The following is a 21,899-nucleotide window of genomic DNA, read 5'->3' on the forward strand; positions in this document are numbered from 1 at the left end:
ACACTCGCACTCTCACACACTCGCACTCTCACACACTCGCACTCTCACACACTCGCACTCTCACACACTCGCACTCTCACACACTCGCACTCTCACACACTCGCACTCTCTCTCGCACTCTCGCACTCTCTCTCGCACTCTCGCACTCTCTCTCGCACTCTCGCACTCTCGCACTCTCTCTCGCACTCTCGCACTCTCGCACTCTCTCACTCTCTCTCGCACTCTCTCACTCTCTCTCGCACTCTCTCACTCTCTCTCGCACTCTCTCACTCTCTCTCGCACTCTCTCACTCTCTCTCGCACTCTCTCACACACTCGCACTCTCTCTCGCACTCGCACTCTCTCACACTCGCACTCTCTCACACACTCGCACTCTCTCACACACTCGCACTCTCTCACACTCGCACTCTCTCACACACTCGCACTCTCTCACACACTCGCACTCTCTCTCACACTCGCACTCTCTCACACTCGCACTCTCTCACACACTCGCACTCTCTCACACTCGCACTCTCTCTCACACTCGCACTCTCTCTCACACTCGCACTCTCACACACTCGCACTCACACACTCGCACTCACACACTCGCACTCTCACACACTCGCACTCTCACACACTCGCACTCTCACACACTCGCACTCTCACACACTCGCACTCTCACACACTCGCACTCTCACACACTCGCACTCTCACACACTCGCACTCTCTCACACACTCGCACTCTCTCACACACTCGCACTCTCTCACACACTCGCACTCTCTCACACACTCGCACTCTCTCACACACTCGCACTCTCTCTCACACTCGCACTCTCTCTTACACACTCACTCTCTCTCACTCTCTCTCACTCTCTCTCACACTCTCTGTCCCTCACACTCTCTCTGTCCCTCACATTCGCGCTCTCTCTCTCACACTCGCGCTCTCTCTCTCACACTCGCGCTCTCTCTCTCACACTCGCGCTCTCTCTCTCACACTCGCGCTCTCTCTCTCACACTCGCGCTCTCTCTCTCACACTCGCGCTCTCTCTCTCACACTCGCGCTCTCTCTCTCACACTCGCGCTCTCTCTCTCACACTCGCGCTCTCTCTCTCACACTCGCGCTCTCTCTCTCACACTCGCGCTCTCTCTCTCACACTCGCGCTCTCTCTCTCACACTCGTGCTCTCTCTCTCACTCGCACGCTCTCTCACTCGCACTCGCACTCTCTCTCACTCGCACTCGCACTCGCACTCTCTCTCACTCGCACTCGCACTCTCTCTCACACACTCGCACTCTCTCACACACTCGCACTCTCTCTCACACTCGCACTCTCTCTCACACTCGCACTCTCTCACACACTCGCACTCTCACACACTCGCACTCTCTCACACTCGCACTCTCTCTCACACTCGCACTCTCACACTCGCACTCTCACACACTCGCACTCACACACTCTCGCACTCACACACTCGCACTCACACACTCGCACTCTCACACACTCGCACTCACACACTCGCACTCTCACACACTCGCACTCTCACACACTCGCACTCTCACACACTCGCACTCTCACACACTCGCACTCTCTCACACACTCGCACTCTCTCACACACTCGCACTCTCTCACACACTCGCACTCTCTCACACACTCGCACTCTCTCTCACACTCTCTCACACTCACACTCTCTCACACTCACACTCTCTCACACTCACTCTCTCTCACACTCTCTCTCACACTCACTCTCTCTCTCACTCTCTCACACTCGCACTCTCTCTCTCTCTCTCACACACAGTCTCTCTCTCACACTCACACTCTCTCTCTCACACTCGCACTCTCTCGCACTCTCTCACACACTCGCACTCTCTCACACACTCGCACTCTCTCACATACTCGCACTCTCTCACACACTCGCACTCTCTCTCACACTCGCACTCTCTCTCACACTCGCACTCTCTCTCACACTCGCACTCTCTCTCACACTCGCACTCTCTCTCACACTCGCACTCGCTCTCACACTCGCACTCTCTCTCACACTCGCACTCTCTCACACACTCGCACTCACACTCGCACTCTCACACACTCGCACTCTCACACACTCGCACTCTCACACACTCGCACTCTCACACACTCGCACTCTCACACACTCGCACTCTCTCACACACTCGCACTCTCTCTCGCACTCTCGCACTCTCTCTCGCACTCTCGCACTCTCTCTCGCACTCTCGCACTCTCTCTCGCACTCTCGCACTCTCTCTCGCACTCTCGCACTCTCGCACTCTCTCACTCTCTCTCGCACTCTCTCACTCTCTCTCGCACTCTCTCACTCTCTCTCGCACTCTGTCACTCTCGCACTCTCTCACTCTCTCTCGCACTCTCTCACTCTCTCGCACTCTCTCACACACTCGCACTCTCTCACACACTCGCACTCTCTCTCACACTCGCACTCTCTCACACTCGCACTCTCTCACACTCGCACTCTCTCACACACTCGCACTCTCTCACACTCGCACTCTCTCTCACACTCGCACTCTCTCTCACACTCGCACTCTCACACACTCGCACTCACACACTCGCACTCACACACTCGCACTCACACACTCGCACTCTCACACACTCGCACTCTCACACACTCGCACTCTCACACACTCGCACTCTCACACACTCGCACTCACACACTCGCACTCTCACACACTCGCACTCTCTCACACACTCGCACTCTCTCACACACTCGCACTCTCTCACACACTCGCACTCTCTCACACACTCGCACTCTCTCTCACACTCGCACTCTCTCTCACACTCGCACTCTCTCTCACACTCGCACTCTCTCACACTCGCACTCTCTCACACTCGCACTCTCTCACACACTCGCACTCTCTCACACACTCGCACTCTCTCTCACACTCGCACTCTCTCTCACACTCGCACTCTCTCTCACACTCGCACTCTCTCTCACACTCGCACTCTCTCACACTCGCACTCTCTCACACACTCGCACTCTCTCACACACTCGCACTCTCTCACACACTCGCACTCTCTCACACACTCGCACTCTCTCACACTCGCGCTCTCACACACTCGCGCTCTCACACACTCGCGCTCTCACACTCGCGCTCTCACACACTCGCGCTCTCACACACTCGCGCTCTCACACACTCGCGCTCTCTCACACTCGCGCTCTCTCACACTCGCACTCTCTCTCACACTCGCACTCTCTCTCACACTCGCTCTCTCTCACACTCACTCTCTCTCTCACTCTCGCACTCTCTCACTCTCTCGCACTCTCTCACTCTCTCTCGCACTCTCACACACTCTCACACACTCGCACTCACACACTCGCACTCACACACTCGCACTCGCACACTCGCACTCGCACACTCGCACTCGCACACTCGCACTCGCACACTCGCACACTCGCACTCGCACACTCGCACTCACACACTCGCACTCGCACTCGCACACTCGCACTCACACTCGCACTCACACTCGCACTCACACTCGCACTCTCACACACTCGCACTCTCACACACTCGCACTCTCTCACACACTCGCACTCTCTCACACACTCGCACTCTCTCACACACTCGCACTCTCTCACACACTCGCACTCTCTCTCACACTCGCACTCTCTCACACTCGCACTCTCTCTCACACTCACACTCTCTCTCACACTCGCACTCTCTCTCACACTCGCACTCTCTCACACTCGCACTCTCTCACACTCGCACTCTCTCACACTCGCACTCTCTCACACACTCGCACTCTCTCTCACACTCGCACTCTCTCTCACACTCGCACTCTCTCTCACACTCGCACTCTCTCTCACACTCGCACTCTCTCACTCTCGCACTCTCTCTCACACTCGCACTCTCACACACTCGCACTCTCTCACACTCGCACTCTCTCACACTCGCACTCTCTCACACTCGCACTCTCTCACACTCGCACTCTCTCTCACACTCGCACTCTCTCTCACACTCGCACTCTCTCTCACACTCGCACTCTCTCTCACACTCGCACTCTCACACTCGCACTCTCACACACTCACTCTCTCACACTCACTCACTCACTGTCTTACACACTCACTCTCTCTGACTCTCTCTCACACTCTCTCACTCTCTCACTCTGTCCCACACTCTCTGTCCCTCACACTCTCTCTCTCTCTCACACACTCTCACACTGTCCCACTCTCTGTCTCTCTCTTTCTTACTCTCCCTCACACTTCTTTTTCTCTCTCTCCCTCACACTTCTCTCTCCCTCTCGCGCTCTGTCTCGCGCTCTGTCTCGCGCTCTGTCTCGCGCTCTGTCTCGCGCTCTGTCTCGCGCGCTCTCTCGCGCTCTGTCTCGCGCGCTCTCTCGCGCTCTCTCTCGCGCTCTCTCTCTCTCACACTCGCGCTCTCTCTCTCACACTCGCGCACTCTCTCTCACACTCGCGCTCTCTCTCTCACACTCGCGCTCTCTCTCTCACACTCGCGCTCTCTCACACTCGCGCTCTCTCTCTCACACTCGCGCTCTCTCTCTCACACTCGCGCTCTCTCTCTCACACTCGCGCTCTCTCTCACACTCGCGCTCTCTCTCACACTCGCGCTCTCTCTCTCACACTCGCGCTCTCTCTCTCACACTCGCGCTCTCTCTCTCACACTCGCGCTCTCTCTCTCACACTCGCGCTCTCTCTCTCACACTCGCGCTCTCTCTCACACACTCGCGCTCTCTCTCACACTCGCACGCTCTCTCTCACACTCGCGCGCTCTCTCTCACACTCGCGCGCTCTCTCTCACACTCGCGCTCTCTCTCTCACACTCGCGCTCTCTCTCTCACACTCGCGCTCTCTCTCTCACACTCGCGCTCCCTCTCTCACACTCGCGCTCCCTCTCTCACACTCGCGCTCTCTCTCTCACACTCGCGCTCTCTCTCTCACACTCGCGCTCTCTCTCTCTCACACTCGCGCTCTCTCTCTCACACTCGCGCTCTCTCTCTCACACTCGCGCTCTCTCTCTCACACTCGCGCTCTCTCTCTCACACTCGCGCACTCGCACTCTCTCGCACTCGCGCACTCGCACTCTCTCTCTCTCACGCACTCGCACTCTCTCTCTCTCACGCACTCGCACTCTCTCTCTCTCTCACACACTCGCACTCTCTCTCTCTCACACACTCGCACTCTCTCTCTCTCTCTCACACTCGCACTCTCTCTCTCTCTCTCTCACACTCGCACTCTCTCTCTCTCTCACACTCGCACTCTCTCTCTCTCACACTCGCACTCTCTCTCTCTCTCACACTCGCACTCTCTCTCTCTCTCACACTCGCACTCTCTCTCTCTCACACTCGCACTCTCTCTCTCTCGCACTCGCTCTCTCTCTCTCTCGCACTCGCACTCTCTCTCTCTCACACTCGCATTCTCTCTCTCTCACACTCGCATTCTCTCTCTCTCACACTCGCACTCTCTCTCTCACACTCGCACTCTCTCTCTCACACTCACTCTCTCACTCTCTCTCTCCCTCTCACTCCTGTTTGAACAAAGTGAGAAGCTGCCACTACAGTAGGGACCCTCATTGGTTGCCAGGCCCGAACAAGAGCAACCAAAGAGACAGACTGTAAAAAGTGGGAGAAACTTGCACTGTTTAACTAACCTTCTCTCGCTTATAAAAACATCTCTGAAAAATGTGTGCGCATACACAGCTAATCTACATCTCTTTTTTTGCCCTATGTTGGGGTGTCTCACGCATACACATGCAGAAAGAACTGGCTTGTTACAAGAACTCTGTTGTTTTTAGTTTGCATAAATCACTGGCAGGCAAATATTTGGGGCCACAATGCGTGATTGTGCATACGAGGACTTTTGTATGGGTAAACAAAATCACAAAAGAAGCCCTCATGAACTTCGGGACTTTACTATTTTGTCCATGGTTATTGATCAGTTAAATTAAATGCATGTTTCTATAATTTCACAGCCACATTTTGAAAATGTAAAACTTTTGATTTGTATCAAACAGTACAAGAATGTTTAATCTCCTCTGTTTCATTGGTACATTGCAAAAAGGCAGCTTATACCACTTTACCTTTAGTATGCGTTTAATCTTCCTGTGTTTTCAAATCCTAGTTAGTGTTTCATTTTACTATTTTCATTTTTTCTGTTTTCTTTCTATGTCTTGATCCCACCCTATTTTGTCATGTGACAGGAAAAAGACACCCCACATCAGGTACCAACCAGTCAGCTGGACATCTTATCTCCCCATTCCTATCTCTGCATATTAGCTCTCACCTGTCTGCAAGTGTCCAAAGAACTTCGGGTAAACCTGGTTTAATCCATGGCATTTAAACTGGTCACTGTGCTGTCCATTTTACAGCATGGGCACTGTTAGTTGCAAACCAGTGGCAGCATTGTTTGCTTGTTTTGCCTTTTGCAATATTAACACAACTAATTATCCTTTCTACTAACCTATTGGACTTCAAGTTCTGACTGTGTGGTAAACTGATGGTTTTAATAATGAAGAAAATGTTCAAGTTTTAAGATTCCATGTTACGACAAAGTGTTCAACTAACGAGCTTAGTTTATTTTTTAAAAAATCAGTTACTCACATTTGTTTAAAAGATGATTTTAATATCAGTTGTGAAAACTACTTTTTTTCAATTCTGTTTTTGAAGTGTGGAACATGGTTCTGTTTTAGTTCTTAAAACTGAAAATATCTATGTTAAAGTCACCACATTTCATTATAAAATGAAAACATGTTTTCTAGTGGCTAACCAATTTATAGTGCAATGGAGTGATAGTATAGTGATTTGCTGAGATATATGGTATTGGACTGGCAACCTAGCTTTTGAGGGTCCAAATCCCACCATGATAGTTTGGGAGATTGAAATAAATATATCCAATAACTTCTGGGCTTGCATCAGAAAAAATTGCCTTCATAGTTGGTAGGTTTCTAAATATTCTCCTGCTTCTGCCTATATGGCTGATCTGTGACTTCAGATCATACCATGTGGTTGACAATAATTCTAGAAAACAATTATGGATGGGCAATTGTGAGTCCTTGCCAGGATCACCTGCATCCCTTTAAAAAAAAAATACCTTCATTGGATTCTAGTTCCGACCTGTCAAGGCACCCCTCTAGAGGAAGAAAAAGTGGAGGGGTAATCACCCTAAATAATGTGTGTTACTTGACCTTCAACATGACTGCAATTATTGGAATTGTGGGCACATGTCTTTGGTCTATTGCTTAGGCGGGAGAATAGTATGTCAGGGAAGAAATAAAACGGGGTGGGGATAAAGGTCAGGTGAGGAGGAGAAGGGTGGTGGGATGGGCAGAAGAGAAAAAGGATTTCTCCTAGTAACTCAGTTGTGAAAGTTTGTGTGTAGCTGACAGACGTTGACTAAAATTCCTTGTTTGCGTTAAGCCTGCGATCTCAGCTGGTGTGTTATTTAGGTATTACAATTGGCCTTGGCATCCCAAGCTCAAGAAAGGAGAAAATTAGTTAAGTTTCTGCTCCCGATCACTATTCACTGAACCATGTTGAGAAGTACATGGACTGAGAACAGATTGGTTTGCCTGTGGTGTGCCCTTTATGGTAAAATAGCACGAACAGGACTGTGAAGGCTCACCACAGCCACGTGAGTTAAATGTTGGTGAGAATGAAGTATTTGCCTGCAGAAAAGGAAGATGTAAAAGGGGAAGAAAATGGATCTAAAAGAAGCATCAGAGCAGGACTGTTTGTAAAGCTGGTCCAAATATTGCAGTCTTTAAATATATATTCCTTTTGTAATACACCCAAATATATATTGCTTTTTTTTTTATAATACACCTATCTACAATCTATAAGTTCTTCTCTCTCAACAGGCGTTGGTTTTCAATTCAGAACAACCAGCTTGTTTACCAAAAAAAATTTAAGGTAAGCAAAAAGTGTATTGAGCATAAAATTTTGAACTAACACCTGACAATTATTTAGTAGTAAATTTTAAGTTAACCATACCAAGGTTCAGAAACAGTGAAATTTATACCATTCTCTTAAATTTTTATCCAAATATTATCATATTTGTAAAGTGTACGACTGCAAAGTTTAATATGTTTCAATGACTCTCGCTGGCAGGGGGCTGTAAAAGTCACCCCCTTACAGTTTTTATGATGGTACCAGATACCATAATTAGATTTATTTATATTAATTTCCTTGTAGCTATAGTTCCATGATAATGATAATCAATTTTGTTCAAATATTTAACTTCTAAACATTTTCTCACAGGATAATCTCACAGTAGTAGTTGATGATTTACGACTTTGTACAGTCAAGCCATGTGAGGATATTGAAAGACGTTTCTGTTTTGAAGTAGTCTCTCCTACAAAGTAAGTCCTCCACATTTTGTCTTACCTTTGAAGGGCTGCAATTATGATTCAGAATGTATTTTGTGTAAGTACCTATGCATGTGAATTTATTTTGCAAGTTAAGTTAATTTTAGGATCTGAAAAGAGCCCTCTGGTGGGAATAACTGGAAATCATACAGGGGGTGACTTTTACAGCCCCCTGCCAGCATATTTGAAGGTGTGGTGGGGAGGGAGCACATAAGATAAAGTGGTGGCCAACCCACCTACTTCCCACCTAACTCCAATCTGTCCCCCATATGATGGGCGCGGGTAAGCCAACCTGCCCTGAGGCCTATTGAGGCCCTTAAGTAGACAATTGCTTGCCTCATTCTGCTTTTGCCATAGTTTTTTGACCTGCAGGGGAAGGCGGAGGGGAGGTAGCAATAGCAGCTTTCACAGCGCAGGCTATTATTCGGAAGGAAGTAGTGTTGGTTACCTCCGGGGGTTTCCCTCTGCCCAGCACCCCCCTCCAAAAATGGTACTCCCGTTGTGTCTCCACCTGGCCTCTAAAACCCGACCACTCCTCTTCTCCCCCCCCCCCCCCGCCACATTTCCCCTCAGCGGGGTCTCCAAGCTCTGCCAACCCAAAATACTCGGACTTTCCCTCAAATCTAGGAGACATCATCTTCCTTCGTGAGAACAGCTGGTAGTTCCAGCATTGGCCACTACTGTCTTTGGATGCTGCTGGGACTAGAGAGCTGCCAGCCGAGTTGGCAAGGCATTCCATCCCCTGGTGTTTTCAGGTTGCATGTGGACTTGCCACATGGTTAGAAAGTTTATTTATGTTCAGTACCAGATTTTGCATAATGTTTTTTTGCACTTTGTTTAACCTGTGGTCATCAGAACTATGCCAAGTTGTCCATCATCGTCAAACATGCAGACTTAGTGTTGACATGGCAGAATAAAATAGTTGCTTTTCCTTTTTCTGTACTTACTAATGTTTGACTTGTAAAATGGATGAAATATGAAATATATAGTTGTACTTGTGATTATTATAGTTATCAATTGCTTCTAAGTTCAATTTGAAGAATTTTAAAATTATCCATATTTGATGTAACTTCAGTAATGGTACTACTCAGACAATAGCTAAGACATATAATTTGCTGAGTGATTCTAATTGCTCCATAAAAGTTAAATCTCTGCATGTTTTCACACAGGAGTTGTATGCTACAAGCAGACTCTGAAAAAATCCGACAGGTCTGGATCAAGGCTGTTCAAGCTAGCATAGCTACAGCATACAAAGAGAAAGGAGAAGAGAGCTATGCAGAAGTACGTATATTTTCACTCCTTAAACTTCACGGACTGTAGCAATTCAAGGAAAAAGCCAGCCACCACTTTGGTACTAGGGACGGGCACTAAATGCATCCTTGACAGCATCGTTCACATCCCAAGAACAAATTTTTAGATTTGACAGTTGGCCCTGTTAATACTTTGAGATTCCCAGGCTTGAGCCATGCCAGGTATCACACATCTACTGCTGATATTCCAGTGTATTGTTAGAGGATGCTGTGCAGTTAAAGGCACCGGTTTGAATATTTCTGGATCTATTGAGCAACAAGGAGCCATTCAGCTTATTGTGCTTGTGGCAGTGCAAGTTTTCAACTAGAGCTATACACTAGTCATATTTTCCTGACCTTGCTCTATATTCTTTTATAACTGCACCTGGAATGATTCAGTTATGAAGGAATATTGGTCCTCATAAATGACAGGAATTAAAAACATTAACAAAAATCTTGCCTTTATCTGTTTCATGATAGCAAGTGATTCCTCCTTCATCTATTGATAATCCCAAGTTTATACCCCATTGTGTCAATTGCAAAGAGCTGAAGAGAATAGAGCCACAATTTCTCCGGTGTTCTTGCCTATACATCTGCCTCGTGTTGAAAGATACGATTGTCTTTACGATCAAAATTCAATGGCAATATAGATCTGTGGCCACATTGGCATACTTTTGTCACTAGCTACATTGTTGTGGTTTATGTTGCAATTAAACTATATCTATATTGTTACTTGAGACTTAAGTCCATCAAATTTTAGAATTTTCCAATAACTATTTAAATTTGCTGATGGAAGAAGTTTTGCATCTATCAATGTATTTAATTTGATTCAGTGCTTCTGTCTTACTAAAAAGTTAGTTGCAGTCGATATGAAGGATAAGTTCAATTTTTTGCTATGCTGTCATAAAATGTGCATTAATTGTTACACTATTTACAGTTCAACTCTTGAGTTAGGAATTTGAAGATTTGAGTATTGCTGAAAAGAGACATGCTGTCATTCTCTTCATCTTGTACTCATTTATAAATTGTTGTTCCCTTTAGATTTGGCATTCTTACGAATCTGTCCTAATGAGTGCAAGATGAAAAGCTTTGACAGCATGTCTCTTTTTTTTCAGCAATATTCAAGTTCTATGCTACCAAGTGACAATTTGAAGATTACTAACTTGCGCATGTCAATATTATATTGTTCACAGATGTCTCAAATTTGAATCCAAATTATAGTGGATTAAAAGTCATTTGTTATCATGAAAGAGATAGAGAGTATGACCTTTAATGTATTTAGTTCCTGTCATTTTATGAAGACAAATGCTTCTTCATATCTGAAACATTTCAGGAACAGTTATCTTTAGTTTGTTTTGGCAGATATGGTCTTCCAGTTACTACTACAATAACTTCTGTACCCTGTTCCACCATTTAATTACAATCATGGCTGACCTGTACCTCAGTTGTATTTACCTGCCTTTGTTCCACATTCCTTAATATATTTGCCTAATAAATATATGTTAATCTCAATCTTAAAAATTTAAGTTGAGCCACTATCCACAACCTAATGAGGGAGTTCCAGATTTCAATGATCCTTCTTGTGAAAAAAGTTTTTGCTGCTTTCACTCATTAATGGTTAACTCTTATCTTATTTTCATGGGGAAATTGTTAGAATTCTTGTCCAACATTCAGTCCTTGATGAGTAGAAATTTTCTCCAACTAAATATTGGGAAACTGAAGTCATTGTCTTCAGACCAAGCCAAAAATTCTATTTACCAGCCACTGACTCAATCCCTATTCTCTGGCCACCATCTGAGACTGAAGCAAACTGCTTGCAACCTTAGTGTCATATTTGATCCTGAGATAATCTTCCAGCTACATCCATGCCACCATGTGGACCACCTTTTTCCACCTCTGTAACGTTGATTGACTCTGTCCTTGCCTTAGCTCATCTGCTGCTGAAACCCTTGTTAATTCTAGACTTGAATTTTCTCAACACACTCCTGGTCAGCCTCCCAGTTTCTACCCTCTAAACTTGAGTTAATCCAAAACTCTGTCACCCATGCCCTTACTGGCATTGTCTCATTCACCCATCACCTCTCTGCTTATTGGTCTATCTTGGCTCCTGGTTAAGCAAAACCTCGCTTTTTAAATTTTTCATCCTTGTTTTCAAATCTCTCCATCACCTCACCCACCCTCTCTCTGTAGCCTCCTCCAGCCTCGCAAGGTTTCTCTGGAGAAACTTGACCAGTCCTGGCATATTGAGAATCCCCAGTTTTAATTGCTTCACTATTGGTGGCTGTGCCTTCAGCTGCCAATGCCTAGGCGCTGGAATTTCCTCTGTAAACCTCTCTGCCACTCTTTCTCCATCTAAATGCTCCTTAAAACCTAGCTCTTTCACCAAGCTTTTGTTCATCTGTTCTATTATCTCCATATTGAGAAATTTTATGTTGTAACGACCCTGTGAAACAACTTGGGATATTTTACTACCTTAAAAGCGCTATATAAGTACAAGGTGCTGTTGTGACATGATGACCAAAAGCTCTTGTCACTCACTGGGTATAGTGTGCTGTAATATCAAGCCCCACTGTTCCCTGAGCTGCGATAAATGTGAAAAGCTTGACCAAACCACCAGATTGCGCCAATTCTACCTAACTGTTTAATTTTGGTTAACAGAATACGAGCACCAGGTTTGTAAACTTAATAAGTAAATAACTGTTCATTGAACAAACTGTTGTTAGCCAGTAATAAAATAAATATGAACTGCTAATTTCTAACTCTATAACCTAAACTACCCCTTCTAAATCCCTATGTGCACACATACAAGATGCATAAGACCCAAAAAAAACATGGATTTTAAGGGTGGGATAAAATAGTTCAATAGCACCAATTCCAGAGTACAGGATTCGATGGGATGATTTTGATTGATGTCTTCCAAATTCCTTTTAGATGTTGATGACATGAGGTGGTCTTCCAGTAGTTTCAGTATCTAGTTCACTGGTTGAGCACTTGCCTTTCAATGTCTCTAATAGTGATTTTTCCCTTTGCTTCTTGACAGGGGTTTTCACAGATAGAGCAGGTTATAGAGAAATGAGGAGAAAAAGCAAGCTAGCTACTATTGTGGAATTACTAGAATATTCCACACACGGGCAAGAGGTTTTAGGCGCTTTTCCTTTCAGGCTAGGATGCATGGCCCTCACAGAAAACCTGGTCAGGAGCCAATTAAAACATTGTTGCCAGGCAGCTCCCATGGTCCAGGACTCCTTTCCGGCATTATCCTGTCTTCAGTGGCGCACTCTATTCCAGGACTGCAACATTGTTTACATCTCTCATCCTGTTCCAGTGGACATGTCTTTCAAACTGCAGCCATTGTAATTTTAATCCACAGTCCAACAGAAAATAAAAAGATATGTTCTTTACAACAGTCCAACAGAAATAAAAAGATATGTTCCTTACACTCTGCTATTGATGGAGTGGAGGGATGACAGTATTCAAAAAGCCAGTCATGTGAGACAATTGAAAGGAAGATGGTGGAAGAGCAACTGAGTCCTGTGGAGCAGTGGAGGCAGATATAGCAAGAATGGACTGAGAAGCTGTTATGGTTTAAAAATAAGTGTTTCTATTTGATACCACTTCCAACACATTGGGTTAGATGAATGACAATTGTAGCTTAAAATCCATACTCTTATGCATTTAAATGGAACGCCTTTTGAAAGCAACAAAAAGTGGTAAACTTATCATTGCTTTCCCAGAAATTAGATAGAAGATCCTCCCCTTCTACCAGCAGTCTGGATTCTGGGAGTGAATTGAGAGAGCGACCAGTGAAAGGAGAAAGTGCACTTCAGCGTGTGGAATGCATTGCTGGCAATACAAATTGCTGTGACTGTGGCAAGTCAGACCCGCGTTGGGCAAGCATCAATCTTGGAATCACACTATGCATTGAATGTTCAGGAATTCATAGGTATTAAGATGATAAAAGATTAAACATTGTAATAGATTGGAAAAGATGTGTATGTATTCACTTATTTGGCACCAATTGGGCTCAGTTTCAATATAATGGCTGCTTTCCACTAGATGTAAAGTTTCCAAGTAACTTTAAATAGTAAAAAAAATTACAAGAACAAAAGGATTAGCTTGATTATTGTTGATTGACTGCAAATATATATTATTGCTGCATTGTTCAACTTTAGTACCTTGCAGAAGTTGATCAAGTGATGAATATCTGCATTATTTGTGTTGTATTGGTTTATTTTCTTTTTGTGTTTAGAAGTTTAGGTGTCCATTTTTCTAAGGTGCGTTCCCTTACTCTGGATTCATGGGAACCTGAGCTCTTAAAAGTGAGTTTTTATACATTTTTCAAAAGCACTTGTATGATGGTATTTGATTAAATTTCATATAAAAGATTAGTTTGGGCTGTGAACACATAAGTTTAATATTAAGATCAACATAAAAACATTTGTTAGAAGTAATGTAAGCATATAGTATTGTACAGCAAAACACCTTAAAAATAAATTTTCCATAATTTCTTCCCTTGCAACATCCAAAATACTTAAATTAGACCTCCCCAGTTTACACCAGTTATAGTTGAGGTGATGAAGTCTGATTATAACAGCATAGTGATAATTTTAACAGTGGAATTTACAGTATGCAAATGCATTTTCAAGCATTCACAATTCCTTTGGCATGTTGAAAGATTTAAATCAGCAAATAAGAATTTAACACTGATGTTAGAACAACATTTTGTATTCTTTACTAGTAATCTTTAAACTGAAATCTGAATTCACATTTTGTTTGAAGCTTATGTGTGCACTGGGAAATAACGTTATAAATGGAATATATGAGGCACAAGTGGATGAAATGCATTTTAAAAAGCCAAATGCAGGAGATTCAAGGTAAATAATGTAACTTTTTTGTAATTCAGATTGTATTAGACAAAATTTTCGATGAGGTTCAAATGAGTCAGCTTGGCTCAATAGGTTTTTAAATCGTGGTCTCCTTAATCTGTTTGTTGTGATTGATGTTAAAGATCTTTAATGACACCATTGCAAAAGAGTGCAACTTGTCAACATTTATTTCTCAACAAATAGATCCTAAAGCATTTAAAGTCATTTATTTCACTTCAAGCAATTTCACACACAGCATAGTCATCCCATTCAACGTACAAAAACAAAAAAATGCTGGAAAAGCTCAGCAGGTCTGACTGCATCTGTCGAGAGAAAGAGTTAACATTTCGAGTCCATATGACTTCTTCACAGCTCTGAAGAAGAGTCATATGGACTCGAAACGTTAATTCTATCTTTCTCTCCACAGATGCTATCAGACCTGTTGAGTTTTTTCAGCATTTTTTGTTTTTGTTTCAGACTTCTAGCATCCGCAGTATTTTGCCCTCATTCCATTCAAGATAACTGGTTTATATGCAGCTCTGTGATGTATTTCTAAGAAATGTGATAAGATACTGAATATAAATGCAAGTTTTTCTTCTAATGGTCTAGATAATTGTTCAAAAATAATTTATCTGCCCCTTAGAATATATAATTTAATAAGATGATGGTAGCCTCAGTTATAAATTAAACATATTGTATGATTTCTATAATTCGAATGTAAAATATAAATTTTCGATGCAAGGCTTGTAAAATATCAAATAGAAGCTAGCATCTGATAAGGTATAAATAAATGACCAGCTTGTGCCTTGCTTTCCAATGAGCATATAATCTCAGTCTAACTTGTGCTTCTTTTAAAAGTAAAATGTATGAGCTTTTTAACTTTCAAGTGTATTTCATGCACTACAATTGTTAGGCTTGAGAAGGAATCTTGGATCAAAGCTAAGTATGTTGAGAAGAAGTTTGTACAGAAACTCTATAGAATTTCTCCATCAAAAGAAAGACCACAGGCATTACCACTGTCCAGTCAGCTTGAAGGCACACGTGAAAAATCATCCAAATTTCTTTCAATACCAGGGGGCACTTCCAAAATTTCAGGTAATAGCCTATCAATAATGTAACATGCGGAAATAGATTAAGAACTACCAATGAGTAATGAAAAAAAATCATTGTTGAATTGAATTATGTATAAAATGAAGGTATAAAACATATTTCTGCCATCTGTTTTTATGCGAATAACTAACAACTATGGCCTAGATTTTGTGGTTAACAGTGACAGCACTCGCCGCTGACCTCGAAGAAAGCCACCAACAAAGATCTTGCAATCTTTGTAGTACAGAATGAGTATTGCTGCAAAAAGAGACTTGCTATCGAAGCTTTTAGTCTTGTACTCAGCAGGATAGACTCAAGAATGCCAAATTTTAAAGGGCGCAACAGTTTATACTGCATGCAAAAAGGGTTCTGATTGTTTGGCAAGCCAACACTGATCGAGGCATTGCCATGGAGAATGCACGAGGGAACTATTGTCCCCCCTGCTTTTGTTTAATTCAGAAAGGTGCAGTGCCTGGGCATGTTCTTTTTGCTTGCAGAGGGCAGGTCCCTGCATATCTATATATGTAGCTTCTAGTAAGCGTAAGTAAGCCACATTGTGAGTCCAACTGATAATCTTAAATTACTTGTTAGTGTAATTGTTATGAATTTCAGTGCTAGTGCTATGCCAAGTATGTAGGTCGTAAGCCCCAATGCCCAGTGGATTGTATGAAACAGCCTGTTCCTTCGGCTGTTCATAATAGGCAGAAGTTGACCATACTCGAGCAGATCGTGTTTGCAGAAACTCAGAACATAATGTCTAATGTTAGATGTGATTCTGCGATTGGGCAACACTTGTTAAACAATCCCGATTGTGCTAAGAATTACACCGATAAACAATTGAAGGTTATCACTCGGGCTCACAACGTGGCTCACTTATGCTTGCTAGAAGCTACGTATATTCATACGCAGGGACCTGTCCTCTGCGAACAGGAAGAACATGTCAAGGTGTTGCGCCTTTTTTGAATTAAACAAAAGCATGGGGAATAATGATCCCCTTGTACACTCTTCATGGCAACCCCTTGACCAATCAGTTGATGTGCCAACTAATCAGCATCCTTTTCTCATGCAGAATAAATTGTTGCTTCCTTTGAAATTTGGCAGCCTTGTATCCGCCCTGATGAATGCATGACGAAAAGCTTTGACAGCATGTATTTTTTTTTTCAGCAATAATCCAGTGAGCTCTGGGATGTGGATTTTTCCTTTCCCGATGTTCGCTTAAATCTGGAGCCATGTCATGTGAATCTCCAGTCGTCCAGCAGCAGTGATGTCAGTAAGTAGGGTAAGCAGCCAATCACATTGTAGTATTCTCACCAGAATCAAAATTTTTTTGTTCAAGGACTCTTCTTGAGATTTTCTTGAAGACTACTTTTTTGATTTTTTCCATTCTCACTAATCCCTTTATTAGGTGATGCAGTCATATAATAAGATTACTTTCTATAATTATGTTGACATATGGGGTATTAGGGCTTGCACAAAAGCAGAATTAGAATGATTCATCAATATGTTCAATAATCATCACCCTTCCATTGAACTTAAAGCCACAACACACAAGAAAAGTATTCATTTCCTAGACACCACTGTATTTAAATTGGCACAAGACAACAGGCATATGTTTTTCAAAATAACTGTCACACACATGTATGCACAAAAAGTCATCACCCTAAACATGGCTTCTGTGGACAGGTGAGGCCACAGCTAATGGTTTTGTGCACACGTGCATCTAGCATCAATTGCTGTTTGCTGAACAGAGCTCCAAATTTCTACCACTTCATCCTGAAAGACCTGGTTCAACTTTTAGATTATGCTCCCTAGTCCTAAATGCTGCTAAATTAATTGATCATTTACCTCATTACATTTCCTTCATTACAACAGAGACTACATTTCCAAAGTATTTCATTGACTGTAAAACATTTTGTGATGTCCTCAGGTCAAAAAAAGCACTATAAAAATGTAAGTCATTCATGACTCAGGCACAAAAATATAAGTGATCCATGGAATCACTTGAAAGATTTCTTCAGAAGTTGTTTGGCTGCTTTACATAATACAATAGTTGCCCTTGTCCAGTTACCAGATTCAACAGACCCCTGAAAGATGTGACCCACAAAACCTTTACCTGCCACTACCTGAATAGTGCTCAGCTCCAGTCCAAGTTGACAGATTGAAGCTGTAAGCTTCACTTGCTTTCTTAAACAGAGATGTGAAAAGGTGTAAATTCTCAGCAGTGCTGTGACCTGCTTACTGCTTCTGCCGAGGGAGAAGTTGGGGAAAAGGTCTCCTGTGACCACACTCCCCCACCCCGGCAGGCTCACTCCATCCATCCCACTGCACTTTCCCAGCCCCACATCCCAGCAGGCAGCTGCTCCCTCTCAGCCTCTCTCCAACCCACCCTTCCTGGCAGCTGCCTCTCCACCCTGCTGCAGCTTTGTTGCGCCACCATTCACCTTCCCATTGCATACTGCTCCTCCAGTCACAGACTGTTTCTCTCCTATGTTTGCTGCTGATAGGCTCGCTAGCTGATCAATCAGCTCACAACTTTTCTCTGTTGACCCCATGATTGAATTTTCCTTGGCGTTTTTGGGGCTTTGGAGGTTAAATTTGCCCATTACCCCTGTGTATTTTGAAACTGATTCTACAGCAACCCAGGAAATAAACTGCACTGACTATCCTTCACATTTAATTAAGTTTTACAGATAGCAAAATTAATGATTGGGACGTACATATGAGATTAAGATAGAGGTTAAAACATAAACAAATTTCAAAAGAAGTTCTAAAAATGTTTTTTATTATAATGTCTGACATGTCACAAATATAAAATTAACCTTTCAGGACCAGAGAGACACTTAGCTGTAAGTATGAACTTGTAACTGTGGTTTTAACAATGTACTACCTCATTCAGTAAGTTGTAATTTTTTCAAGGATTTTAACAGCAAGACTAATAGTACAAAAAGGCAAGTTCTTATCAATTAAGTGATTTTTATTTGATTGTAATCTCCAGCAACATAAAAAACTCACTCTGTGGAGAAGCATACAATCATTGAAGCAACTCCTGAATCACTGCACACGTGCAGACTCCACAAGTTACTGTAAGCTTCAGAGGAGTAATGATGACAGGCGCTGAAAGTTTCACTGTCATTATTACATAATCTGGGCCCATGTCTTTTTCACCTGCAGTAAAGTAAATAAATACAATGGCCCAATTTTGTGGTCAGCGGCGAAGTGACAGTGTTGGCTGCTAACCTTGAAGAAAACTTCCCACAAAGATCTAGCAATTTTTGTGGCGTGGATTTCACCTTTCCCAATACAAATTTGAATCTGGTGCCTGGTCAGTGGGATCTCCAGGTGTCCAACAAAGGTGATATTATCAAAGCAGGACAGCAGGCAGTCACAGTGAAGAATCCTCATACAGTAAACTAAGAAGTAAAATGCCCTGATTATCCTGGGCATGCTAGTTAGAAGCTGAAATAAAATATGCAAACTTTAAAAAAATTTATTGAAAGACTATGGAATTTTATCATCAAAAAATTTGACATTATACAAACATGAGGTTAGTTTTCCAGGGCCAGAGGTTCTTCATCAGTAGTTCTGACTTAGTATGCTGTTAAAAACCTAGTTACACTCCATTAACAAGGCGAAACTTTCCCAGCGGGATTTACAATATTAAGGGGAACATTCTATTCAGTTCAGTGATTTCTAATTGATCTCCATCTATGGAGATTTCAACAGTGCATCCCAATGGAGAGGTGTGGAATCACTGACAGTGACATCTGGATTTCCGTGTTTAACTCCAAATGTGTGGACTCCAGAAGTTGCTGTCAGTTTCAGAGAAATAATAACGGCGATTGTGATGGCTTTGCCATTGTCACTACCACAAAATCCTGACCGTTAAGTCTGCCAAACTGAGTAAAGTCACTTTAGACTATTACTAACGAACAATCTATCTTATGGTTTTCTTCCTTGTATTTTTCTTTGAATATCTTAAAAACTATTTCCTCTGTTTTCCTCTGTTTCAATGGCTGCTTTGCTTTGCTAACATGCATGTAACCAGCTGCTGTTAGTAACACTGAGCCACGTCGGGAGTCTCTCTTCTGTCCAGATGAGCTGGACTCGCTATTCTCCTACTTTGACACCTCTTCAAAATCTAGTAGCAGTAAGTACTGCACATATGGAGCTTCTCAGTGCCTGTGCTACTAAATCATTCAATGCTTGATTCCACTTTACAGTTGCATATGTGAGTTTTTATTTGTGATTTTGACCTCCCTGAGTGTATTTTAAAGTATTATTTGTTCAAGTGGCATTTTCCATCCTGCATTTGATTTTTCCCTTGTATTTGTAGTTGGCGTATTTCATTGTTAACTAGATTGAATATTGCAAAAAAAGTAACATGAACTGATTTTGTGAATGTTGGGATGATTCATTTTGAATCATGGTGTTTTCTCGTTTGTGATTTGTTTTTCATCAGTGTAAACTTTATCTCAATATGATAAGCATCCTATGTTTGTTATTCATTTGTACGTTAGTAAAATATTGTAGCAGCAAAAAGATAAAGTCTGTTTCTTTAAGGCTTATAGATCCTCATGCATTACTGGAATGTAAAGTAAAATAAGCTTCAGTTTATTTAATGGCAGTCAGAATACAAGATCTGTGTTGTTCTATTCTGATTCTAAGTAACAATTTGGTTTAAGATTTAAAGCGTCTTTTCTGTAGGTTGGATAAAATAATTCCTTTTTTATAATAAACAAGGGTTTTCATACAAATATCACTTATAACTTGATGCAAAACATTCCACCAGCTTTCTGTTCAGATGATGTATTAATCACATTCACAGAAACCTTGTTATATCAAGTAAAACTGGAAGATTTATAATGGGTTTGACAAAGTCCATCTTATTTAACTTGTCTGTTTCTTTAAGGAGTAAAAAATTCAGACACTGTTGTGCCAAATAGCTCTGAGGGCAGCAAGGATGTGGTAATGTCTGTCATTTCCAATAACAACTTACCTGAACCAGGTTGGTAAAATTGGCCAAGGTGTATATTAGTTGCATAAATTAATAACGTTACATTTAGATGCATATCCATCTTGTGTTCTCCTACACTTCACATATATACTCAGCTAACTTCTATGTAGTTAGAGTTCAATTCATTCTAACCTGAACTTTGGTCATTAAAAGTACAGTTTGTCTCTAAATTGAGTATTTTGAGTTGAATCAGAAATGTGTTGAATATTAAATATATTTAGAATACAATGTCAGTAGCAAGAAGACTTAAGTATCTGCAACTTTATAACCTCTGATCACAGTATACTGAAGATATTTTTTCTCGTTTCTTTAGAAATTTTGGAAGCATCTATTAGAGAGGAAGGTGGAAGGAACGCGCCCATTTTTGATGAAGAGAAAATTATTTCACCTGGATTACAGCTGTATAGAGCTGCGCATGTTCGAAGTCTTCCTGATATGGCAGAAGCTTTAGCCCATGGAGCTGATGTGAACTGGGTTAATGCTGAAGATAATAAAGCAACTCCTCTTATTCAGGCTGTGTTGGGGGTAGGTTGGCTCTTAGCTTCCTCCAACCCCCACCTGTCCTGCCAAACCTGTATTAAGAGAACAGAAGATAGTGTGGTTTAGTTAGAATCTAATGAAATCAGAGGATCAAGTGCAAATCAAAATAAAAGAATATTACAGGTCAAGCTCATCAATCCATCCATCTCGGTCTACCTTTCATCTTGGTTTTTTGACGGAATAACTCACTTCCAAATAATTTACTACAGCTAGGGAATATTGATATTTCCTTTATTCCAATTTAAAAATACTCTTAACCAGTTGGCCATAGAAAAGTATTGATGGAAACACCTGCAGCCTTGAATGTTTTCCTTTCCTAAATTCAGATGAGTTGGCAGTGGCAAGAAAATTGTGAAGAGAAAAAGAATGAATTGACCAAATAGGAGGGGGCAAAAATTCTAGGAAGATTACAGAGAACTTGTGTATTATTATCCTTAACTTAGTCTGCAAAATATTACACGGGTTAGAAACGATGTACTGAGTCCTAAAATTGAAAATTGGTTATCGGCATCTTCTGGTGCCTTAGATTTATTAAAGCCTGGTTATAGGCGCTTGTGTTCCTCTTCATAAAGTATACTAATTAGTTTTTTAAAATAATTTCTAAATATGCAGAGATATACTTTTAAGTATCTGGATTGGCACCAATGGCACAAGTCAATGGCTTGCCCTCATGATTGTACCATTTGATTCAAAATAGTCCTATTTCAAGGCATGCTACAGGGAAATTGTATTTGTCCCTGTCGTAATAAAATTAACCCCAAGACTGTAATATAGTGTTTCAGCAA

General features: G+C 42.4%; 1 protein-coding gene across 4 annotated transcripts in view; it reads left to right on the forward strand.

Annotated features, from left to right (window-relative positions):
• Nucleotides 1-21,899, forward strand: part of LOC121271722 (arf-GAP with coiled-coil, ANK repeat and PH domain-containing protein 2-like) — a 229,908-nt gene that overhangs the window by 188,461 nt on the left and 19,548 nt on the right. For 3 of the 4 annotated variants that reach the window (XM_041177912.1, XM_041177940.1, XM_041177931.1), the window contains exons 11-19: nt 7,811-7,862; nt 8,211-8,311; nt 9,487-9,598; nt 13,341-13,549; nt 13,856-13,925; nt 14,386-14,480; nt 15,385-15,566; nt 20,470-20,565; nt 20,888-21,099. In XM_041177912.1, coding sequence (XP_041033846.1) covers nt 7,811-7,862; nt 8,211-8,311; nt 9,487-9,598; nt 13,341-13,549; nt 13,856-13,925; nt 14,386-14,480; nt 15,385-15,566; nt 20,470-20,565; nt 20,888-21,099 — 1,129 coding nt within the window. The remainder of the gene's footprint in view (nt 1-7,810; nt 7,863-8,210; nt 8,312-9,486; nt 9,599-13,340; nt 13,550-13,855; nt 13,926-14,385; nt 14,481-15,384; nt 15,567-20,469; nt 20,566-20,887; nt 21,100-21,899) is intronic. The other variant, XM_041177922.1, reaches the window with a different exon arrangement.

The sequence above is a fragment of the Carcharodon carcharias genome, chromosome 2 (assembly GCF_017639515.1).
Source record: "Carcharodon carcharias isolate sCarCar2 chromosome 2, sCarCar2.pri, whole genome shotgun sequence".
Taxonomy (NCBI): Eukaryota; Metazoa; Chordata; class Chondrichthyes; order Lamniformes; family Lamnidae; genus Carcharodon; species Carcharodon carcharias.